Source organism: Pangasianodon hypophthalmus, chromosome 20, assembly GCF_027358585.1.
Source record: "Pangasianodon hypophthalmus isolate fPanHyp1 chromosome 20, fPanHyp1.pri, whole genome shotgun sequence".
In the NCBI taxonomy this organism is placed as follows: domain Eukaryota; kingdom Metazoa; phylum Chordata; class Actinopteri; order Siluriformes; family Pangasiidae; genus Pangasianodon; species Pangasianodon hypophthalmus.
Genome location: NC_069729.1, coordinates 21596846 through 21618782, shown reverse-complemented (window position 1 = coordinate 21618782; position 21937 = coordinate 21596846). Strand labels below are relative to the sequence as shown.

General features: G+C 39.8%; 4 protein-coding genes across 4 annotated transcripts in view; 2 read left to right on the top strand and 2 right to left on the bottom strand.

The window, feature by feature from the left end:
* avil (advillin) overlaps nucleotides 1–4235 on the top strand; it is an 18420-nt gene extending 14185 nt beyond the window's left edge. The window contains exons 15-20 of the mRNA XM_034302274.2: nucleotides 1–149; nucleotides 382–526; nucleotides 1026–1214; nucleotides 2439–2525; nucleotides 2654–2782; nucleotides 3265–4235. Coding sequence (XP_034158165.2) covers nucleotides 1–149; nucleotides 382–526; nucleotides 1026–1214; nucleotides 2439–2525; nucleotides 2654–2782; nucleotides 3265–3378 — 813 coding nt within the window. The 3' untranslated portion in view covers nucleotides 3379–4235. The remainder of the gene's footprint in view (nucleotides 150–381; nucleotides 527–1025; nucleotides 1215–2438; nucleotides 2526–2653; nucleotides 2783–3264) is intronic.
* poc1a (POC1 centriolar protein A) overlaps nucleotides 1–21937 on the bottom strand; it is a 256921-nt gene that overhangs the window by 67260 nt on the left and 167724 nt on the right. The window lies entirely within an intron of this gene.
* tegt (testis enhanced gene transcript (BAX inhibitor 1)) lies at nucleotides 4499–11215 on the top strand. The gene is made up of 10 exons (XM_053227024.1): nucleotides 4499–4656; nucleotides 5576–5661; nucleotides 6108–6216; nucleotides 7095–7215; nucleotides 7678–7726; nucleotides 8034–8131; nucleotides 9089–9168; nucleotides 9360–9460; nucleotides 9969–10044; nucleotides 10402–11215. Exons 2-10 carry the CDS (start codon nucleotides 5606–5608, stop codon nucleotides 10423–10425), a joined length of 714 nt encoding a protein of 237 aa, XP_053082999.1. The 5' UTR covers nucleotides 4499–4656; nucleotides 5576–5605; the 3' UTR covers nucleotides 10426–11215.
* On the bottom strand, nucleotides 15272–20576 carry LOC117596654 (ly6/PLAUR domain-containing protein 1). Its single transcript, XM_034302279.2, has 3 exons — nucleotides 20222–20576; nucleotides 18034–18171; nucleotides 15272–15684 (listed from the first exon to the last, which is right to left on the bottom strand). The coding sequence occupies exons 1-3, from the start codon at nucleotides 20271–20273 to the stop codon at nucleotides 15437–15439; spliced, it is 438 nt and encodes a 145-aa protein (XP_034158170.2). The 5' UTR covers nucleotides 20274–20576; the 3' UTR covers nucleotides 15272–15436.

Genomic DNA, 21937 nt, shown 5'->3' with positions numbered 1-21937 from the left:
GGCTCGAGTGGAGATGAAAGAGCGATGGCTAAAGAGGTGAGCGCTTTCCTCGGCAGAGGGCTTTCTGAGGAAATCATGGCTGAGGGACAGGAACCCATCGAATTCTGGCAGCTTCTGGGAGGAAAAACTCCGTATGCAAACGAAAAAAGGTAAAAAGTGATGCATTATTAAGGGATTAAATGTTTTACTGTTTTGGACATAATATTTTAATCTCATGTCAGTAATGTGAAGTGAAGAGTGTGTGAACTGGAGATTATAGTTTTAAATTTCTCACACACATAATCTCTGTCTCTGTCTCCAATAATGAAGTAATGAGACAGACGAAGACGAGGAGAAAAGACATTTAGTGTTTAATAACCGAGTGTTTTTTCTCTCCCTCAGGCTGCAGCAGGCCATGACCGATCATCAGCCGCGTCTGTTCGAGTGCTCGAATAAAACAGGAAAGTTCATCGTCACTGAAATCTCTCAGTTCACTCAGGACGACCTGAACGAGACCGACGTCATGCTGCTGGACACCTGGGATCAGGTACGGCTTTATCACACCTGCAGCAACCATACATTCAAATAATCCCTCCCTAAAATAATCATATTCTAACCTTTATTAATTACTTTATTATTTTTAATCATTAGAAATGGCATGAAAATAATTTTTGAAATAATAACATGTAGAATAAAACATAGAATTTTGATATGATAAATAACATTTAGAAAATTAAATGCATATAAAATCACTTTAAATGAGTTTAACAAAATAGAAAATACCATCTACAGTAAGGTTACAGTACAGTAAGGTTCTAAATTAAAATCTAAATAAAATAAAAATGTACAATGAAATGATAATGTGTTGTGCATTAATTAAAATAAAATATAAATTTTGATATAATAAAATAAAGAAGTACACACACACACACACACATATATATATATATATATATATATATATATATATATATATATATATATATAAAAGTTGCCTATACATTTACATGAAAAAATGAAAGTAAAAGATGATAAACGTGTGTCAGGTGTTCCTGTGGATCGGAGCTCAGGCGAATGACACGGAGAAGAAGGAATCCATCACCACGTGTCAGGAATACTTACGCACGCATCCCGGAATGCGAGACCCCGAGACTCCCATCGTTCTCATTAAACAGGGCTTCGAACCTCCGACCTTCACCGGCTGGTTCCTGGCCTGGGACCCGAGCAAGTGGAGTGTGAGATTAATATTCATAACTCACTCATTAATATTCAAATCACACAGAGATTATACAGTTCATACAGTTTACGCACTGCATACAGTCTTAGAAAAAGCTCTAAAGGTTCTACTTGGAGCCCTTTATGAGGGAAACTCTGCTGTAGAGTTCAACACAGAACCAGAGAGACGACAGAACGACTGCTTAGTGTTCTAAACTGGGTAAGAGTGTAGAGTCTGTTTCTCCTGCAGACAGACAGACAGACAGACAGAGAGAGAGAGAGAGAGAGAGAGAGAGAGAGAGAGAGACACAGACAGATAGAGAGACAGACAGACAGATAGAGAAATAGATAGAGAGAGAGAGACAGATAGACAGATAGAGAGACAGGTAGAGTGACACACAGACAGAGAGATAGAGAGACAGACACACAGACAGACAGGTAGAGACACACAGACAGACAGACAGATAGAGAGACACACAGACAGACAGGTAGAGACACACAGACAGACAGACAGATAGAGAGACACACAGACAGACAGGTAGAGACACACAGACAGACAGGTAGAGACACACAGACAGACAGGTAGAGACACACAGACAGACAGACAGATAGAGAGACACACAGACAGACAGGTAGAGACACACAGACAGACAGAGAGACAGACACACAGACAGACAGGTAGAGACACACAGACAGACAGACAGAGAGACAGACACACAGACAGACAGGTAGAGACACACAGACAGACACACAGATAGAGAGACACACAGACAGACAGATAGAGAGACAGATAGAGAGACAGACACACAGATAGAGAGACACACAGACAGACACACAGACAGACAGACAGATAGAGAGACAGACAGACAGACAGACAGACAGACAGATAGAGAGAGAGATAGAGAGACAGACAGACAGACAGATAGAGAGACAGACACACAGACAGACAGATAGAGAGACAGACACACAGATAGAGAGAGAGAGAGACAGACAGACGGATAGTTCGAGTTTAAAGCTTTACAGTATATTTTAGTTTAAACACTACCGTATGGTTTTAGAGATAAAATGTGAAGTTTGATGTAAATGAGGAAAGTGGTGTTGCTTCTTCAGTTTGTCTCACTGGGAGGAAAAGGTTCCATGTAGAACCCTACAACAGGAACCTGGAACTAACCACATTATTCTGTGTGTGTTCATGTCTTCATGGTGTCTCTGGTTAACGTGGAAATGTGTGTGTTGTGTGTCAGGGCGGGAAAACTTACGAGCAGCTGAGGGAGGAACTGGGCGTGGTCACAGACGCGGTCAACATCGCCACGGCAGCAGGACTCGTTAACGTATACCTCTTTCCTTTATACGTCATTCTGTACATCCATCACCACCTAATTACATCATAATTACAATGACAGAGCAGCGTGGGGTAAAGTGTGTGTGTTTGTGTGTGTGTGTGTGTGTGTGTGTTCAGGGAGTGAGCGGTGATCAGAGCAGCTCTGCAGACGAGGACAATCGAGTGTATCAGCCTTTTCCTCTTGAGGAACTCATCAACAAATCAGCTGAGGAGCTTCCAGAGGGAGTCGACCCCGCCCGCAGAGAGGTGAGACAGACAGAGAGACAGACAGATAGATAGATAGATAGATAGATAGATAGATAGATAGACATGGAGACAGATAAACAGACAGGCTGACAGAGACATAACAAGAGAGATAGATATATAGATAGACAGTCAGACTGACAAAGAGACAGACACAGATAGATAGATAGATAGATAAATAGATAGATAGATAGATAGATAGATAGATAGATAAAATGTCAACCTGAAAACATCCCCTTCATAAAGTATTGAACTTTTAAATGTACATGTCTCTCTCTCCCTCTCTGTCACTCTCTCTCTCTGTCTATCTCACTCACTCTCTCTCTCTGTCTATCTCTCTGTCTTTCTTTCTCTCTCTGTCTACCTCACTCACTCTCTCTCTCTTTCTCTCTCTTGCTCTGTCTCTCTGTCTATCTCTCTATCACTCTCTCTCTCTCTCTCTCTCTCTCTGTCTATCTCTCTATCACTCTCTCTCTCTGGTACAGAAACATCTGTCAGATGAGGATTTCGTCTCCGTATTCCAGATGTCTAAAGCTGAGTTTAACGCTTTGCCGCAGTGGAGGCAGCTGGACAGCAAGAAGAAACACGGATTATTTTGAACTCTTTTGTGTTTTGTGTTGATTTATCCAGCGATGTTGAATTTCCACTGCTGTAAAGAGTTAGCGTACATGCTAGGAGTTAGCAGAAATGTGTCAAAACAGTGAAACACTATTCTATATATGTGTGTAAACTTTACAGTTTTAGAAAGTAGATTAGCTGTACTGAATTATATACAGAGTCGATTAGAGAATGAGGATCTTATTTTATTTATTGTCTCTCAGGGTTTATGGGGATTATCACAGATTACAGAACTTTAATGCTTTTAAATAATATAGAAACATCTGTATGAAGTATGTTTAACCCTCAGTGCTAAATGCTAGCATGTGGAGTCGTACTGTAGTGTTATTGATAAAACAGCTTCAAGATCTTATTTAATAGTCTACAGATCGTATCTAAGCTAATAAAACTGAAATGTTATAATGCCGTAACACACAACATTAACGCTGTGCCAGTTTATTGAACGTTAAACACAAAAGTTCTGTTAATTATATAGCACTAGAGTGGATGAAATCCAGGCCTGCTGTAGCCGGAGTCATATTTGTGAACTCCGATTCCTGAGTCTCGTAAGAATAAAACTCATTTTATAAAAGAGTGTATTGTAGGCTTCCTGCGCTCACATGTCTGACCAGAAATGCAAATACATAGGGATGCAAAATGAAGCAAATTTATGCAAATGATTGCTTCTAGGTGACACACACACACACACACACACACACACACTGGTACTGAACAGTGCAACGGCTCTGTGGCTTCACACTTTATTCATATGTACTTTACATAACCATGATGATGTTGCTACTGTGTTTTATTGTGGATGTTCAAACTGTCTGATGATAAATAAAGAAATAAAACTATAAACAGAATGAATGAATTGATAACTTTGTTTGGAAGCAGTTCTACATTTCAATAATTCAGTTAAATAATTTCTACATTACTCCCTAAGTGACGCCCTAAAGGTTAAAAACGACGCCCGATGATTTACTGTAGATAATATTATTAGATTTTTTGAATATTATCAATTAAACCTTCATGATGATGTAATTACCGTGAAATACTAGTAATACGTTCTGCTTACTCGGTTCACGCATGCGCAGTCACAACACTCGGCTCCTCCGCTCACGCATGCGCAGTCATGTTGGACCCTGCGCCGTGTACGCATGCGCAGTGTGGTCGTTAATGCACTGACTCACGGCTAGTTACGCAGCTACGAAAACATTACGAGGCCGTAAAGAGCAGGAACCGACACGGAGGAGTGAAAACACACAAAACTGACCCAGGTACGCGCTTTCAGTTCATAATTTTACTATCAGTTGAATTATTTTAGCGAGCAGTGCCGCGTAGCTGCAGCTGTTTGTGAGGAAAATTCGAGAAGCGTCAGCGCTATGGAGTAAAAACAACCCGCAAGTGATTGACACCTGCTAGCCGTTAGCCGCTAATGCTAAACTGACAACATTTTAAAACGTTATACAGAATTGAAACATGTTTTAAATATAAACAAATATTCCATTAAAACAGCGGTTGTGGCTGAAGCGTGTGGCTGTGCTGGCTCAGGTCGCAGAAAGTAATCTGAAACCAGCCTGCTCATGCTAGCCTGCTAATGCTAACGCTAACGCTGGAGTAAACGCCCACATAGCTCATATTAAATATTATTAAATACCGTTAAATATCTACACACGCGCAGAGGAGTAGAGCTGAAATGAATGATTAGTTAAGTATACACACGACTCGGTGTGTTCATTAGCTCAGCTTTTATTTCCCTAACCTCTTCCTGTGTTAATAATTCACCTGAACACCGCACCGTGGCGTAGTGCAGTCCGAGTGTCACAGTCAGTACTGAGTGCTGACTACTGAGTGCTGACTACTGAGTGCTGACTACTGAGTGCTGACTACTGAGTGCTGACTACTGAGTACTGAGTGCTGAGTGCTGACTACTGAGTGCTGACTACTGAGTACTGAGTGCTGAGTGTGTAATACAATCTCATTTGACTACATAGAATTATACATCACTAAAGATTTAACTTTAACATGGTAAGAGCTAGACACAGAATGAAAAGTGAAAGTGTAGAAGAATGAGGAGAGTCAGTGCCTGTGTGGGAGGAGTCAGAATGGGGGAGGAGTCAGTAGGTGGGAGGAGTCAGTGTTGGGGGCGTGTTCTTAAATATGAACTAAATAAAATGAATTATTTTCCACGTGCAGGAATTAACTCGGCATCCACACAGCGGGAAGATGAACGTGTTCGACCGCAACATCAACTTCGACGCCCTCTTCAAGTTCTCCCAGATGTAACTTAATCACACACACACACACACACTCACACACTCTCACACACACACACACTAACTCACACACTCACACACTAACTCTCACACACACACTAACTCACACACTCTCACACACACACTCTCACACACTCTCACACACTCACACACTAACTCACACACTCTCACACACTCTCACACACTCACACACTAACTCACACACTCTCACACACACACTCTCACACACTCTCACACTCACACTCACACACTAACTCACACTCACACACACTCTCTCACACACACACACACACACACACTCTGACACACTCTCACACACACTCACACACACGCACATCTAAGTTGTATTTTAAAAAAAAAATATTTTAACTAAAGGTTGAAATCTTTGCTCGTCTCTAATCCTGTATTTTTGTTGTTATTTATTTATTTTGTTTGTTGTTTATTCTCCTCAGTTCCCGCTCCACTCAGCAGCACCTGAAGAATGTGTACGCCAGTTTATCCCTGTGCATGTTCGTGGCAGCGGCCGGAGCGTACGTCCACGTCGTCACGCGCCTCTTTCAGGTAAAACATGCACGAGTCCCAGAGCCAGACGCAGATCTACCCGTACCTGTGTTCCACCACGTAACAGTACCTGAGAAAGTGGGCGGAGTTTCCTGCAGGTTGTGGGCTGGACACAAGCGACTTAATGTGATATAAGATAAAAGCATTTTTTTGTATTTATTGATCATTGTGTTTTTCTCACCGCTGTGAGCGAGGATACGGGAGAAATCACCTCGATACCGGACACCGCATTTTATTCTTCAGTACAGGACTGTCCTGTGTTATAAGGGTGCCAATATTTTTCCTTTCCTGTCTTTTTCTTTTCCTTTCCTGTCTTTTTCTTTTCCTTTCCTGTCTTTTTTCTTTTCCTTTCCTGTCTTTTTCTTTTCCTTTCCTGTCTTTTTTGTTTTCCTTTCCTGTGTTTTTTCTTTTCCTTTCCTGTCTTTTTCTTTTCCTTTCCTGTCTTTTTCTTTTCTTTTCCTGTCTTTTTTCTTTTCCTTTCCTGTCTTTTTTGTTTTCCTTTCCTGTCTTTTTTGTTTTCCTTTCCTGTCTTTTTTTTCTTCTTTTCCTGTCTTTTTTTTTTCTTTTCTTTTCCTGTCTTTTTTTTCTTTTCTTTTCCTGTCTTTTTTGTTTTCCTTTCCTGTCTTTTTTCTTTTCTTTTTTCTGTCTCTTCAGAATATAGATTTTTTCATCGTGCTGTACCCCGTGTAATGAACAAACACAGCGAGTATGAAGGTGTTTTTCCGTTTCCCGCTGAAGTTGTGTTTACGTTAATAAACCTTAACGTGTGCGTGTGTGTGCGTGCGTGTGCGTGCGTGTGTGTGCGTGTGTGTGCGTGTGTGTGCGTGTGTGTGTGTGTGTATGTGTATGTGTGTGCGTGTGTGTGTGTGTGATGTCAGGGCGGGCTGCTGTCCGTGTTGGGTTCCCTGGCGATGATGGTGTGGCTCTCTGTGACTCCTCACAGCCCCGAGACGGAGAAGAAGAGACTCGCTATTCTCTCTGCATTCGCCTTCCTCACAGGTCCTCCTCCTCATCATCATCCTCATCACTCACAACACACTGCGGGCGCTGCGCTTACAGTAAAATAATCAACGACAGGTGGTGTGATCATGCAGAGTAACTGTTACCGCCCTGAAGTTGATTATTTTCCTGTTACAGTGCGTCCCTGTGTGTTTTATTCTTCTTATACCACAGCAATTTACCAGCTTTTTGTTATTTATTAAAGAACGTTATAATTTTTATAGAACCGTTACTATAGAAACGATAAGGTGCGATTTGTAGCTGCAGTCCTGTCAGAGCTGCTGTTATAGAAAATTAATCAACACCTTCTGACCAATTAAACACCTTCTGACCAATTAAACACCTTCTGACCAATTAAACACCTTCTGACCAATCACAGTGCAGAACTCAGCAGCGCTGTGATGTAATGAAGTCTTATTCCTCGTGTTATTATTGTTATAGTTATTAATGTGTGTGTTACAGGTCTGGGACTCGGACCTGCCATGGATTATGTGATTAGTATTAACCCAAGGTATTTTACACACACACACACACACACACACACACACACACACATGCTCTCTCTCTCACACACACACACACACACACACACACACACACACTCTCTCTCTCTCTCTCTCTCTCTCTCTCTCTCTCTCTCTCTCTCTCACACACACACACATACACACACACACACACACTGTATGACCACAGTATGAACCCTTAATGGAGTAGAATGTGCTACAGTGTAATGTGTTTAATAATAGTTAATAATAGTTTAGAGTTTAAGAGTGTGTGTGTGTGTGTGTGTGTGTGTGTGTGTGTGTGTGTGTGTGTAGCATCATCATTACGGCGTTCCTCGGCACCTCGGTCATTTTCGTCTGTTTCACTCTGAGTGCTCTTTACGCTCAGCGCAGGAGTTACCTGTTCCTGGGAGGTAAACATCTATAAATATGTCTGTCTGTGACTTCCTGTCTGTGACTTCCTGTCTGTGACTTCCTGTCTGTGACTTCCTGTCTGTGACTTCCTGTCTGTGACTTCCTGTCTGTCTGTCTTTTTTTTTTTTTTTTTTTTTTTTTTTTTTTTTTTTTTTGTGTCTCTTTGATTTTCTTTTTTCCTATTTTTTTTTATTATTATTATTTTTTTTTTTTACTGTCTTGGTTTGTTTTATTTCTTTTTTCTATCTTGAGCAATAGCGGTTTAGGAGACAGCCGTGAACGTATGTTGTGTTTCCTCTGTAAGGTGCTCTGTCCGGCCTGTGTGTGTGTATAGTGTGTATAATGTGTGTGTGTATAGTGTGTATAGTGTGTATAATGTGTGTGTGTATAGTGTGTATAGTGTGTATAATGTGTGTGTGTATAGTGTGTGTATAGTGTGTGTATAGTGTGTGTGTGTGTGTGTATAGTGTGTATAGTGTGTATAATGTGTGTGTGTGTATAGTGTGTATAGTGAGTATAATGTGTGTGTGTATAGTGTGTATAGTGTGTATAATGTGTGTGTGTATAGTGTGTGTGTGTATAGTGTGTATAGTGTGTGTATAGTGTGTATAGTGTGTGTGTGTGTATAGTGTGTATAGTGTGTATAATGTGTGTGTGTGTATAGTGTGTATAGTGAGTATAATGTGTGTGTGTATAGTGTGTATAATGTGTGTGTGTATAGTGTGTATAGTGTGTATAGTGAGTATAATGTGTGTGTGTATAGTGTGTATAATGTGTGTGTGTGTGTGTGTGTATAGTGTGTATAATGTGTGTGTGTATAGTGTGTATAGTGTGTATAGTGAGTATAATGTGTGTGTGTATAGTGTGTATAATGTGTGTGTGTGTGTGTATAATGTGTGTGTGTATAGTGTGTATAGTGTGTATAATGTGTGTGTGTGTGTGTGTGTGTGTTGCAGGTACTCTGATGTCTGGTCTGTCCATCCTGCTGCTGGTTTCTGTCCTCAACATGTTCATCGGCTCCGTCGCGCTCTTTAAGGTGAACGCTAACGCTGACTGAATGTTTAAGAGGAGAGTTTTATTTAGCGACCGCTTTTAGAGCTGCAGAATTTTATTCAGTAACTGTTAGTGCAGTGTGTGTGTGTGTGTGTGTGTGTGTGTGTGTGTGTGTGAGTAATATCATCCCGACTGCACGAGAGTTAGCGCTTTCCTCTGCGTCTGTGTTTTCAGGCTCACATGTACATCGCTCTGGCCATCATGTGTGGGTTCGTGCTGTTTGACACTCAGCTGATCATTGAGAAAGCGGAGATGGGGGATAAAGACTACATCTGGTGAGCGAGCTTTACCGCCGTTACACCACACGAGGCTGAGTCGAGTGTACGACAGTAAAACTGCAGCATAACTCAGAACTGAATCCGACTTTTTTTTTTTCTCTCGAGGAATCCGGACTCTCGGTAAGCGAAGGAACACTCGCGCTGAACGAAATAGAGATTATGTAGAAAAATTATACACTCGATTTTGTTTTTTAATTATTATTATTTGCAATAAACATAAACAATGCAAAAAAATAAAAAGGTCTCACACTCGAAATAGAAGAACGTAATTATCAAATTAATCTCGATACTCGATAGTAAAAGTGTATCGTATCATAATTTATCATGATATCGATATTACACGGTCAAATCGCCCAGCCCTGGTCCCCAGCCACACCTCCGTACATTCCAGCTAACGGCTTTAACCGAGTTTTATATAAATATACACGCATGTTTAATATAAATTCAGCTCTGTTATGAAGTTTATCGATGAGTTTATTAAAGGTTTGTATTATTTTCTCTGCAGGCATTGTGTGGATCTGTTCCTGGACTTTGTGACCATCTTCAGAAAGCTCATGATCCTGCTGGCTATGAACGAGAAGGTACTTTAACCATGCCTGTGTTTTTAATGTAATGATGCTTTAATATCTCACACACACACACACACACACACACACACACGATAAAGCATGTTCCCTTTCAATATGACCATACATCAGAACGCTGAAGGAAAAAAAATCAATTTAATTCAGTCTTTTAAAGCTTTAATAAACTGTGAATGTACTGTGTGAGGATTTGAACAAAAGAAAATAATTCTTTAACAGCTTGAATATATTTAACACCGTTTCAGCATGCTCATTTATTAAATTCTGATATTTTACAGCTGAAATTTTGTTATGTTTTAGTTCATTCTAATAATTAATGTCATATTTTTCTATTTTCTTCTACATTTGTTTCAGGATAAAAAGAAAGAGAAGAAATAAGCACGTCATTTGGCCAAAAATAAAAGAATCTGTGATCTGCAATTTTTTTGCATCACAAATTTCTCTAACAGCTTAATTATGAATTGGATTATTCTGATTTTGTATTCCGGTGTCTTAAATTTATTTTAGTTTTTGAAAGTTATGATGTTTAGGCTGTGCAGTAACCCTGGGTAATGTTTAATACTTAAACATGCTGGTCCCTATTATCATAATTATTATTATTATTATTATTATTGTTATCGTTGTAATTTGGAGTTGTTTGAAGAGAATGGGGTTTTCTTAAAAATGTTGGACACCTAAAATGTGATACTGGACATAAAAATGAATAAATACTATGAGTAGATGAATTTGTTTTTGTAAATACAGTGAGGGCTTTGACTACAGTTTAGCTCATAATTATAGATAGAAATGCAATTGTAATTTCTACAATATTTTTTCGAAACAGACGAAAATATTATTTGTATCTTTTCCCTGCCAATATGAAGGTACAGTTCTTCTTTCCTGCATTTAATCTTTATTAATTTCAACTACATTAATATTATTATTTCATCTGCTGTACATGCCAATAGTATAATATTAATTACTTATGAGTTTAATATTTTGATTGGGATATTAATGATTGCGTTTAGTGAAGATGTAGCTACTGATCACGGTTTATGTTAGTGAATTTTTTTCACGAAAATTTAAAGAAGTGCTTAGTTTGCTTTCGTTTCTCTAATGATCCCTCATTACTGCCAATTATTTTGCCATATTTTAGGAAAAGAAATAAACTGTGATTGAATGTAACACACTGGAGAATCCAGTCCATTTATAACACACCTGTGTATGTAGCTGTAATCACACACTGATTATAATCACACACTACGATCACACACTGATTATAATCACACACTCTCTATAATCACACACTCTCTATAATCACACACTCGCTATAATCACACACTCTATAATCACACACTCTATAATCACACACTGGCTATAATCACACACTCTCTATAATCACACACTCTATAATCACACACTGGCTATAATCACACACTTGCTATAATCACACACTCGCTATAATCACACACTCTCTATAATCACACACTCTCTATAATCTCACACACTCTATAATCACACACTGGCTATAATCACACACTGGCTATAATCACACACTCACTATAATCACACACTCTTTATAATCACACACTCACTATAATCACCCACTCACTATAATCACACACTCACTATAATCACACACTCACTATAATCACCCACTCACTATAATCACACACTCACTATAATCACACACTCTCTATAATCACACACTCGCTATAATCACACACTCTCTATAATCACACACTCACTATAATCACCCACTCTCTATAATCACACACTCTCTATAATCACACACTCTCTATAATCACACACTCTATAATCACACACTCACTATAATCACACACTCTCTATAATCACACACTCACTATAATCACACACTCGCTATAATCACACACTCTCTATAATCACACACTCGCTATAATCACACACTCTCTATAATCACACACTCTCTATAATCACACACTCTTTATAATCACACACTCACTATAATCACGCACTCTCTATAATCACACACTCGCTATAATCACACACTCTCTATAATCACACACTCTTTATAATCACACACTCACTATAATCACCCACTCACTATAATCACACACTCACTATAATCACCCACTCTCTATAATCACACACTCTCTATAATCACACACTCTCTATAATCACACACTCACTATAATCACCCACTCTCTATAATCACACACTCTCTATAATCACACACTCGCTATAATCACACACTCTCTATAATCACACACTCTCTATAATCACACACTCTCTATAATCACACACTCACTATAATCACCCACTCACTATAATCACACACTCTCTATAATCACACACTCGCTATAATCACACACTCTCTATAATCACACACTCTCTATAATCACACACTCTTTATAATCACACACTCACTATAATCACCCACTCACTATAATCACACACTCTCTATAATCACACACTCTTTATAATCACACACTCACTATAATCACCCACTCACTATAATCACACACTCACTATAATCACACACTCTCTATAATCACACACTCTCTATAATCACACACTCTTTATAATCACACACTCACTATAATCACCCACTCACTATAATCACACACTCACTATAATCACACACTCTTTATAATCACACACTCTTTATAATCACACACTCACTATAATCACACACTCTCTATAATCACACACTGGCTATAATCACACACTCTCTATAATCACACACTCTCTATAATCACACACTCTTTATAATCACACACTCACTATAATCACACACTCTCTATAATCACACACTCACTATAATCACACACTCGCTATAATCACACACTCTCTATAATCACACACTCACTATAATCACCCACTCACTATAATCACACACTCGCTATAATCACACACTCTCTATAATCACACACTCTATAATCACACACTCACTATAATCACACACTCGCTATAATCACACACTCTCTATAATCACACACTGGCTATAATCACACACTCGCTATAATCACACTATCTCTATAATCACACACTCGCTATAATCACACACTCGCTATAATCACACTCTCTATAGTCACACACTCTCTATACTCACACACTCTCTATAATCACACACTCTCTATAGTCACACACTCTCTATAATCACACACTCTCTATAATCACACACTCTCTATAATCACACACTGGCTATAATCTCACACTCGCTATAATCACACACTCGCTATAATCACACTATCTCTATAATCACACACTCGCTATAATCACACACTCGCTATAATCACACACTCTCTATAATCACACACTCTCTATAATCACCCACTCTCTATAATCACACACTCTCTATAATCACACACTCTTTATAATCACACACTCACTATAATCACCCACTCACTATAATCACACACTCTCTATAATCACACACTCTCTATAATCACACACTCTCTATAATCACACACTCTCTATAATCACACACTCTTTATAATCACACACTCACTATAATCACCCACTCACTATAATCACACACTCTCTATAATCACACACTCGCTATAATCACACACTCTATAATCACACACTCGCTATAATCACACACTCGCTATAATCACACACTGGCTATAATCACACACTGGCTATAATCACACACTCGCTATAATCACACTATCTCTATAATCACACACTCGCTATAATCACACACTCGCTATAATCACACACTGGCTATAATCTCACACTCGCTATAATCACACACTCGCTATAATCACACACTCGCTATAATCACACTATCTCTATAATCACACACTCGCTATAATCACACACTCTCTATAATCACACACTCTATAATCACACACTCGCTATAATCACACACTCGCTATAATCACACACTCGCTATAATCACACACTCGCTATAATCACACACTCGCTATAATCACACACTCTCTATAATCACACACTCGCTATAATCACACTCTCGCTATAATCACACACTCGCTATAATCACACACTCGCTATAATCACACACTCACTATAATCACCCACTCTCTATAATCACACACTCGCTATAATCACACACTCGCTATAATCACACACTCTCTATAATCACACACTCGCTATAATCACACACTCGCTATAATCACACACTCACTATAATCACACACTCTCTATAATCACACACTCTCTATAATCACACACTCGCTATAATCACACACTCGCTATAATCACACTCTCTATAATCACACACTCGCTATAATCACACACTCACTATAATCACCCACTCTCTATAATCACACACTCGCTATAATCACACACTCACTATAATCACCCACTCTCTATAATCACACACTCGCTATAATCACACACTCTCTATAATCACACACTCACTATAATCACACACTCTCTATAATCACACACTCACTATAATCACACACTCTCTATAATCACCCACTCTCTATAATCACACACTCGCTATAATCACACACTCGCTATAATCACACTCTCTATAATCACACACTCGCTATAATCACACACTCGCTATAATCACACACTCGCTATAATCACACACTCGCTATAATCACACACTCTCTATAATCACACACTCGCTATAATCACACACTCGCTATAATCACACACTCTCTATACTCACACACTCACTATACTCACACACTCACTATAATCACACACTCTCTATAATCACACACTCTATAATCACACACTGATTATAATCACACACTATGATCACACACTGATTATAATCACACACTCGCTATAATCACACACTGATTATAATCACACACTCACTATAATCACACACTGATTATAATCACACACTATGATCACACACTGATTATAATCACACACTCGCTATAATCACACACTGATTATAATCACACACTCACTATAATCACACACTGATTACAATCACACACTGGCTATAATCACACACTGGCTATAATCACACACTCTCTATAATCACACACTGGCTATAATCACACACTGGCTATAATCACACACTGATTACAATCACACACTGGCTATAATCACACACTCGCTATAATCACACACTGGCTATAATCACACACTGATTACAATCACACACACGCTATAATCACACACTCGCTACATTCACACACACACTTGCTCTTTTTCCTCCAATTACTTCAGTCATGAGCATCACAGTGAAACTGTTAGAACTCTGAGACAGATTTTTTTAAATTGTATCTTTATTAAAACTTTCATCTTATTTTTAATCCCTTCATCACTTTATTTTTGACATCATTACCAAAGTGTAGAACCAGAATCACATGACCGCTGAACTGTCTCAGTGTGTAACTTTATTCATTATAAATGTAACTGTTTAATCCACCTGCGATTATGTCCTTTAAAGTTCGGTCCAGTTTTGGGGTTTCGACTCCACCCACTATCAGGGCGTGAGGATGGGCGGGGTCACGGCGGTCAGCGTGAGGATGGAGAGGAGGTGTTGGCTGTGTGTGTAGGTGTGTGTGTGCGCTGTGGAGTGTGTGTGTGGTGGGCGTGGCCCGTTACACAGCGGGCTGTTACAGCAGCTGATGCACACGGAGCCCACACGACCCGGAGAACAGAAACGCTGATACCCCGCTGAGGTGATCAGACACGTGGTGTAGGACGCACACGCCTTCCGGTAAAACACACCTGAGGGGGACAACACTATACTTACTACACCTGATATCGCTTTTCACACACACACACACACACACACACACACACACACACACACACACTTATTGAATTTACTGAAAACATCACCTTGCCATTACCTCTCACCTTAACACATCAGTGAGACAGTTAGAGGTCTGTGTGTAACTGTGTGTGTTTCTGTCTCTGTTTGTCTCTCTCGTTCTCTCCCTGTGTCTCTCTGTTTCTCTGTCTTTCTCTGTCTCTCTCTCTCTCTCTCTCTCTCTCTCTCTCTCTGTGTGTCTCTCTCTCTCTCTGTCTGTGTGTCTCTCTCTCTCGCTCTCTCTCTGTCTGTCTCTGTTTCTCTGACTGTCTCTCTCTCTCTGACTGTTTCTCTCTCTCTCTCTCTCTCTGACTGTTTCTCTCTCTCTCTCTCTCTCTCTCTGATTGTCTCTGTCTCTCTCTCTCTTGCTGTCTGTGTGTCTCTCTCTCTCTCTCTGACTGTCTCTCTCTCTCTCTCTCTCTCTCTCTGACTGTGTCTCTCTCTTTCTCTCTAACTCTCTCTCTCTCGCTGTCTGTGTGTCTCTCTCTCTCTCTCTCTCTCTCTCTGACTGTGTGTGTCTCTCTCTCTCTGACTCTCTCTCTCTCTCACTGTCTGTGTGTGTCTCTCTCTCTCTCTCTCTCTCTCTCTCTCTCTCTCTCTCTGACTGTCTCTTGTTGCTGTTTGTGTGTGTCTCTCTTTCTCTTTCTGACTGTGTGTCTCTTTCACTCTGATTCTCTTTCTCTCTCTGTGTGTCTCTCTCTCCTAATCTCCATCATAACAGCCCCCCCCCCCAAATAACACACATCATGTGACTGTTGTGTGTTGGGTTTTATAACTTTGGCTGTGTGTAAGAAATGGAAGTTTGGAATAGAGTTTAATGCAGAAGTGTTTGATATTCATGAGTGATTTATATTCTCACCTCAATCAGGCTTCTGGGTAAAAATAAAATATTCATATTTAAAGGTCAGTTTTGATTGAGTGGTAAATAAACCAATAAAAAAGTGAATAATACATAAGCAAGTGAATAAAATGTATGAATAAGTGAGAGATTAGGATTTTAAAAATGAATGAGTGAGTTGCTACACTGTAACAGCCTGAGTCATCACACTGTAACAAAGAATCATCACACTGTAACAGCCTGAGTCATCACACTGTAACAAAGAATCATCACACTGTAACAGCCTGAGTCATCACACTGTAACAAAGAATCATCACACTGTAACAAAGAATCATCACACTGTAACAAAGAATCTTCACACTGTAACAGCCTGAGTCGTCACACTGTAACAAAGAATCATCACACTGTAACAAAGAATCATCACACTGTAACAAAGAATCATTACACTGTAACAAAGAATCATTACACTGTAACAAAGAATCATCACACTGTAACAAAGAATCATCACACTGTAACAAAGAATCATTACACTGTAACAAAGAATCATCACACTGTAACAGCCTGAGTCGTCACACTGTAACAAAGAATCATCACACTGTAACAAAGAATCGTCACACTGTAACAGAGTGAATCGTCACACTGTAACAAAGAATCATTACACTGTAACAGCACGAGTCGTCACACTGTAGCGTGAATCGTCACACTGTAACAGCGTGAGTCGATCGTTACACTGTAACAGAGTGAGTTGTGTGAATCGTCACACTGTAACAGCGTGAGTTGTCACACTGTAACAGAGCAAATCGTCACACTGTAACAAAGAATCATCACACTGTAACAGAGTGAATCGTTACATCGTAACAAAGAATCATTACATTGTAACAGTGTGAGTCGTCACATTGTAGCATGATTTGTCACGCTGTAACAGTGAGTTGTGTGAATCGTCACACTGTAACAGCGAATCGTTACACTAAGAGTGAATCGATCGTTACACTGTAACAGCGTGAGTTGTGTGAATCGTTACACTGTAACAGCGTGAGTTGTGTGAGTCGTCACACTGTAACAGCGAATCGTTACACTAAGAGTGAATCGATCGTTACACTGTAACAGCGTGAGTTGTTACACTTTAATGGTATCAGTCATGTAGCTAGACACGCGCAGACATTACACTATACATTCCACACAGCATTTAACTGGAGCAACACATGACTAGTGCAGGATGAATCATCAAAACATTTAATCATTTTCCCAGAAGTGATGAACTATAAAATTAAAAACGAGAACAGGTCCGAAAGTATTTAATTCTAATGATTAATTATCAGATACGCCCTCGTGCCTGTGTCTGAAACACTGAGCAGCAGGAGCAGAAAGCTCTGGCTTTAACAGGTGATGGTGTGAGTTCTGAGTGATGAGAGTGTGTCATATTCACCGTGTGTGTTCTCCATCACCTCCTTCTGACACGCATCCTGGATGTTAGCCGTACAGTTTACGATGAAGGTCGCAGCCGAACAGTCGTTATTCAGCAGCGTCTCCTCACACTGATAACACTGCATCTGTAACGGCCACACTGACACACACACACACACACACACACATTACTGCGATGCAGACGAGAGAGAAACGCAGACATGACCTCATTCCACTATAGAGCACATATAGACGTGTGTGGACTTTTATCATGAGTGTGTTTATGTATTAGGAGCAGCTTCGCTCCCCTCTGTGTGTGTCTTAAAAAATCAACCCAAAAACATAGAGATATTTTAATATTTTATTTTCTCTGAGTAGAAGGTCGAAGGTCACTCTGCTGAAGGTTTCCTTATTGTTTTATTTGTTCGTTGTGTTAAGTATGATAAAGATGTTGTATTACTGTATATGTACATTTATATAAATGTAGAGGATTTTCTAAAGAGAAGCAGGAGGATTATTTAAGCGCTTCTGAGGCTGTAAAAGGTGAAAACAGTTGATATTTAAAATCAGTAAATGTTTGAAGAAGAATTTTATTAATTTTATTAAGATCGAATGTGGAGTATCAGAGCATTTAATATTATCTAATAATATTTTTAAAATGTTATTCATTTGTAACAGGATCTTCCTCAAGTAAAATGTCAGTGTTAAAGTGAGTTTTAGGGAATTATATGAACAAATTAAGACCTAAAAATCAACACATTACACAATACATTTTTATCTCAATTTAAACATTCCTTATTTTTTCTGTGATTTAATTAGTAACATTTATTTGTTGTGAGTGAGTGTAGTTTAAATTATAAATGTTTACAAGGCCAAAATTGAGATTCAGAGTGAATCCACAAGGGGGCGCTGTTTAAATCAATCGTCTCACTGACACTAAACTGAATAAATAAATGTGATGAGTGATTTCCTTTATGATGATTGAGGTCAGTGTGTCTGCTTTAACAGTTTATTACACCTGAAGAATCTGACAATAACAATATAATATTAATATATGATTATATATAGATTTAATCTGCAATATCAGTCACTCTGAATGTTTACACTGTGCGTGTAAATGAGTTATTAGCTGTGAGTCGCAGAAATCGCTTCGCTGTGTGGAGTCTCGAGGTTTCCTCATCGCAGCACCAGAGGGCGCTATCAGCCACGTTCTGCAGCTCGGTGCTAAACGTCACTCACCTGCTCCAGGTAAACCATCTGCTCTGTTCCCTCTCTCTCTCTCTCTCTCTCTCTCTCTCTCTCTCTCTCCGCTGCTGCAGCTGGTCTGAAGTCACGCTCAGTGATTGTGTCTCATTCTGAAATTTAACTCTTGGCATGTTTTTGTTGTTGATTTACAGTTTTCAGGTTTTCGTACGTCTCCTGTAAATAATATCCGATCGTCTAAAATCTCAGAGCGTTACAGAAACACCATCATAAAGTGGCGCAGTGATTTATTATTCTCTGCACATGATCAGTTTTATACCTCTGTAACCTTCATTAAGACTCTCATCAGGTTTCTTCAGTAAAATAAAGAAAAGATTTAAAAGAAAAACCCCGCAGTCAGACGAGGTAATAATATAAATATTAATAATAAAGTTAAATTTTTAAGATGAGAATAAATCCATTGTGAAATGGAGAGAAGGAGATCAGATGAACACTGACTGTGGGTCGTTTCCTCTCACACTGAGCCGGACTGGAGCCGATTAAACCTAAATATTCTTTTATAAAATGAAATTACGACATAAACATGAACATTAAACATAACGTATTTTGAAATGAAAGGAAATGGTGAAATAATGCACTGAATATTTTTATCCACATTAAATCCAATGATTAACGTGAAAACGATGAATCTGCAGGACGTCGTCGATCTGCTGAGACGTGTTTAGTGTCTCTCTTAACTTTTCACAGAATCTGTGATGCTAATGTAGCTAACATTAATAGAAGCTTATAGCCTCCAGTTCAGCTTCATGCACACTGCATGCATTAGATACGAACAATAACACACTTATGAAGCTTTATGAATACAGACTCATTACAATCAGCTACCAGTCAGTGATGTCACACTTTATACTAACACTCATGGCTCATGTTTATTCCTTTTAAATATTTTTTTCTTTTCCAAAAGTTTGAGCAGCAGATCGTCGAGAGAGAACCTGAGCGTTTTTTACCTGAAGTGAAGACGCAGACACACAGACAGGTGAAGACACACAACCCTCGCATTTTCCTTTAAATCCATCAACCGCTTCTTCTCCTCCTATTTATCCAGAGACAATCATCTGTTCATCTTCTCACAGAGATACAGAGAGATACAGAGAGCGAGAGAGAGAAAGACGGAGAGACGCGCATCTGTCTGACTGACTGTGGAGAGAGTCGCAGAGAGAACAGAGACCTGAAGCAGGAGGTAGAGAACAGAGAGAGAGAGAGAGAGAGAGAGAGAGAGAGAGAGAGCTTGAACTGAATTGAAAAAAGAAAGAGAGAAAACGACGGAGTAAGAGAGAGGGAGAGAAAGAGATGAGTGACGCATTCGAGTACAGCTCAGGAGCAAAAAACACACACACACCCACAAAACAGTATGTGTGTGTGTGTGTGTGTGTGTTTGAGGGGGGGATGGAAAGATTGAGAGAGAAAATGAAAAAGTGATAGATGGACAAAGAGATAAAGAAATAAATAACACAAACATGAGACTATGAAACAAGAAGATAAAAAGAAAGATAGAGAGATAAAGAGAGAAACAGAGCGCTGACGATGAACAGAATAAGAACAGGATTAACACTGTGTGAGAGTGTGTGTGTGAGTGTGTGTGCTGATTGTGTGTGAGTGTGTGTGTGTGCGCTGATTGTGTGTGTGTGTGAGTGTGTGTGTGAGTGTGTGAGTGTGTGTGTGTGCTGATTGTGTGTGTGCTGATTGTGTGTGTGCTGATAGTGTGTGTGCTGATTGTGTGTGAGAGTGTGTGTGTATGTGCTGATTGTGTGTGTATGTGTGTGTGTGAGAAAGTGAGTGTGTGTGTGCGCTGATTGTGTGTGTGTGCGCTGATTGTGTGTGTGTGTGTGCTGATTGTGTGTGAGTGTGTGGGTGTGAGTGTGTGTGAGTGTGTGTGAGTGTGTGTGAGTGTGAGTGTGTGTGAGTGTGAGTGTGTGTGTGTGCTGATTGTGTGTGTGTGCTGATTGTGTGTGTGAGTGTGTGGGTGTGAGTGTGTGTGTGTGAGTGTGAGTGTGTGTGTGTGCTGATTGTGTGTGTGTGCTGATTGTGTGTGTGTGAGTGTGTGGGTGTGAGTGTGTGTGAGTGTGAGTGTGTGTGTGTGCTGATTGTGTGTGTGTGCTGATTGTGTGTGTGAGTGTGTGTGTGCTGATTGTGTGTGTGTGCTGATTGTGTGTGTGTGCTGATTGTGTGTGTGTGTGCTGATTGTGTGTGTGCTGATAGTGTGTGTGCTGATTGTGTGTGAGAGTGTGTGTGTATGTGCTGATTGTGTGTGTATGTGTGTGTGTGAGAAAGTGAGTGTGTGTGTGCGCTGATTGTGTGTGTGTGCGCTGATTGTGTGTGTGTGTGTGCTGATTGTGTGTGTGTGTGAGTGTGTGGGTGTGAGTGAGTGTGAGTGTGTGTGAGTGTGAGTGTGTGTGTGTGCTGATTGTGTGTGTGTGCTGATTGTGTGTGTGTGCTGATTGTGTGTGTGAGTGTGTGGGTGTGAGTGTGTGTGTGTGAGTGTGAGTGTGTGTGTGTGCTGATTGTGTGTGTGTGCTGATTGTGTGTGTGTGTGAGTGTGTGGGTGTGAGTGTGTGTGTGTGTGCTGATTGTGTGTGTGTGCTGATTGTGTGTGTGTGCTGATTGTGTGTGTGAGTGTGTGGGTGTGAGTGTGTGTGTGTGCTGATTGTGTGTGTGTGCTGATT

What these genes read in the sequence shown, in the direction of transcription:
- tegt (XM_053227024.1), top strand. Translation starts at nt 5,606, where the DNA reads ATGAACGTGTTCGACCGCAACATCAACTTCGACGCCCTCTTCAAGTTC. An exon ending in GAGTTACCTGTTCCTGGGAG is followed by an intron (nt 8,132 to 9,088) that starts GTAAACATCTAT and finishes TGTGTGTTGCAG; the next exon opens with GTACTCTGATGTCTGGTCTG. An exon ending in GCTCCGTCGCGCTCTTTAAG is followed by an intron (nt 9,169 to 9,359) that starts GTGAACGCTAAC and finishes CTGTGTTTTCAG; the next exon opens with GCTCACATGTACATCGCTCT.
- LOC117596654 (XM_034302279.2), bottom strand. Translation starts at nt 20,273, where the DNA reads ATGCGAGGGTTGTGTGTCTTCACCTGTCTGTGTGTCTGCGTCTTCACT. An exon ending in TGTCTGCGTCTTCACTTCAG is followed by an intron (nt 18,172 to 20,221) that starts GTAAAAAACGCT and finishes TGTGTGTGTCAG; the next exon opens with TGTGGCCGTTACAGATGCAG. An exon ending in GGTGATGGAGAACACACACG is followed by an intron (nt 15,685 to 18,033) that starts GTGAATATGACA and finishes TGTCCCCCTCAG; the next exon opens with GTGTGTTTTACCGGAAGGCG.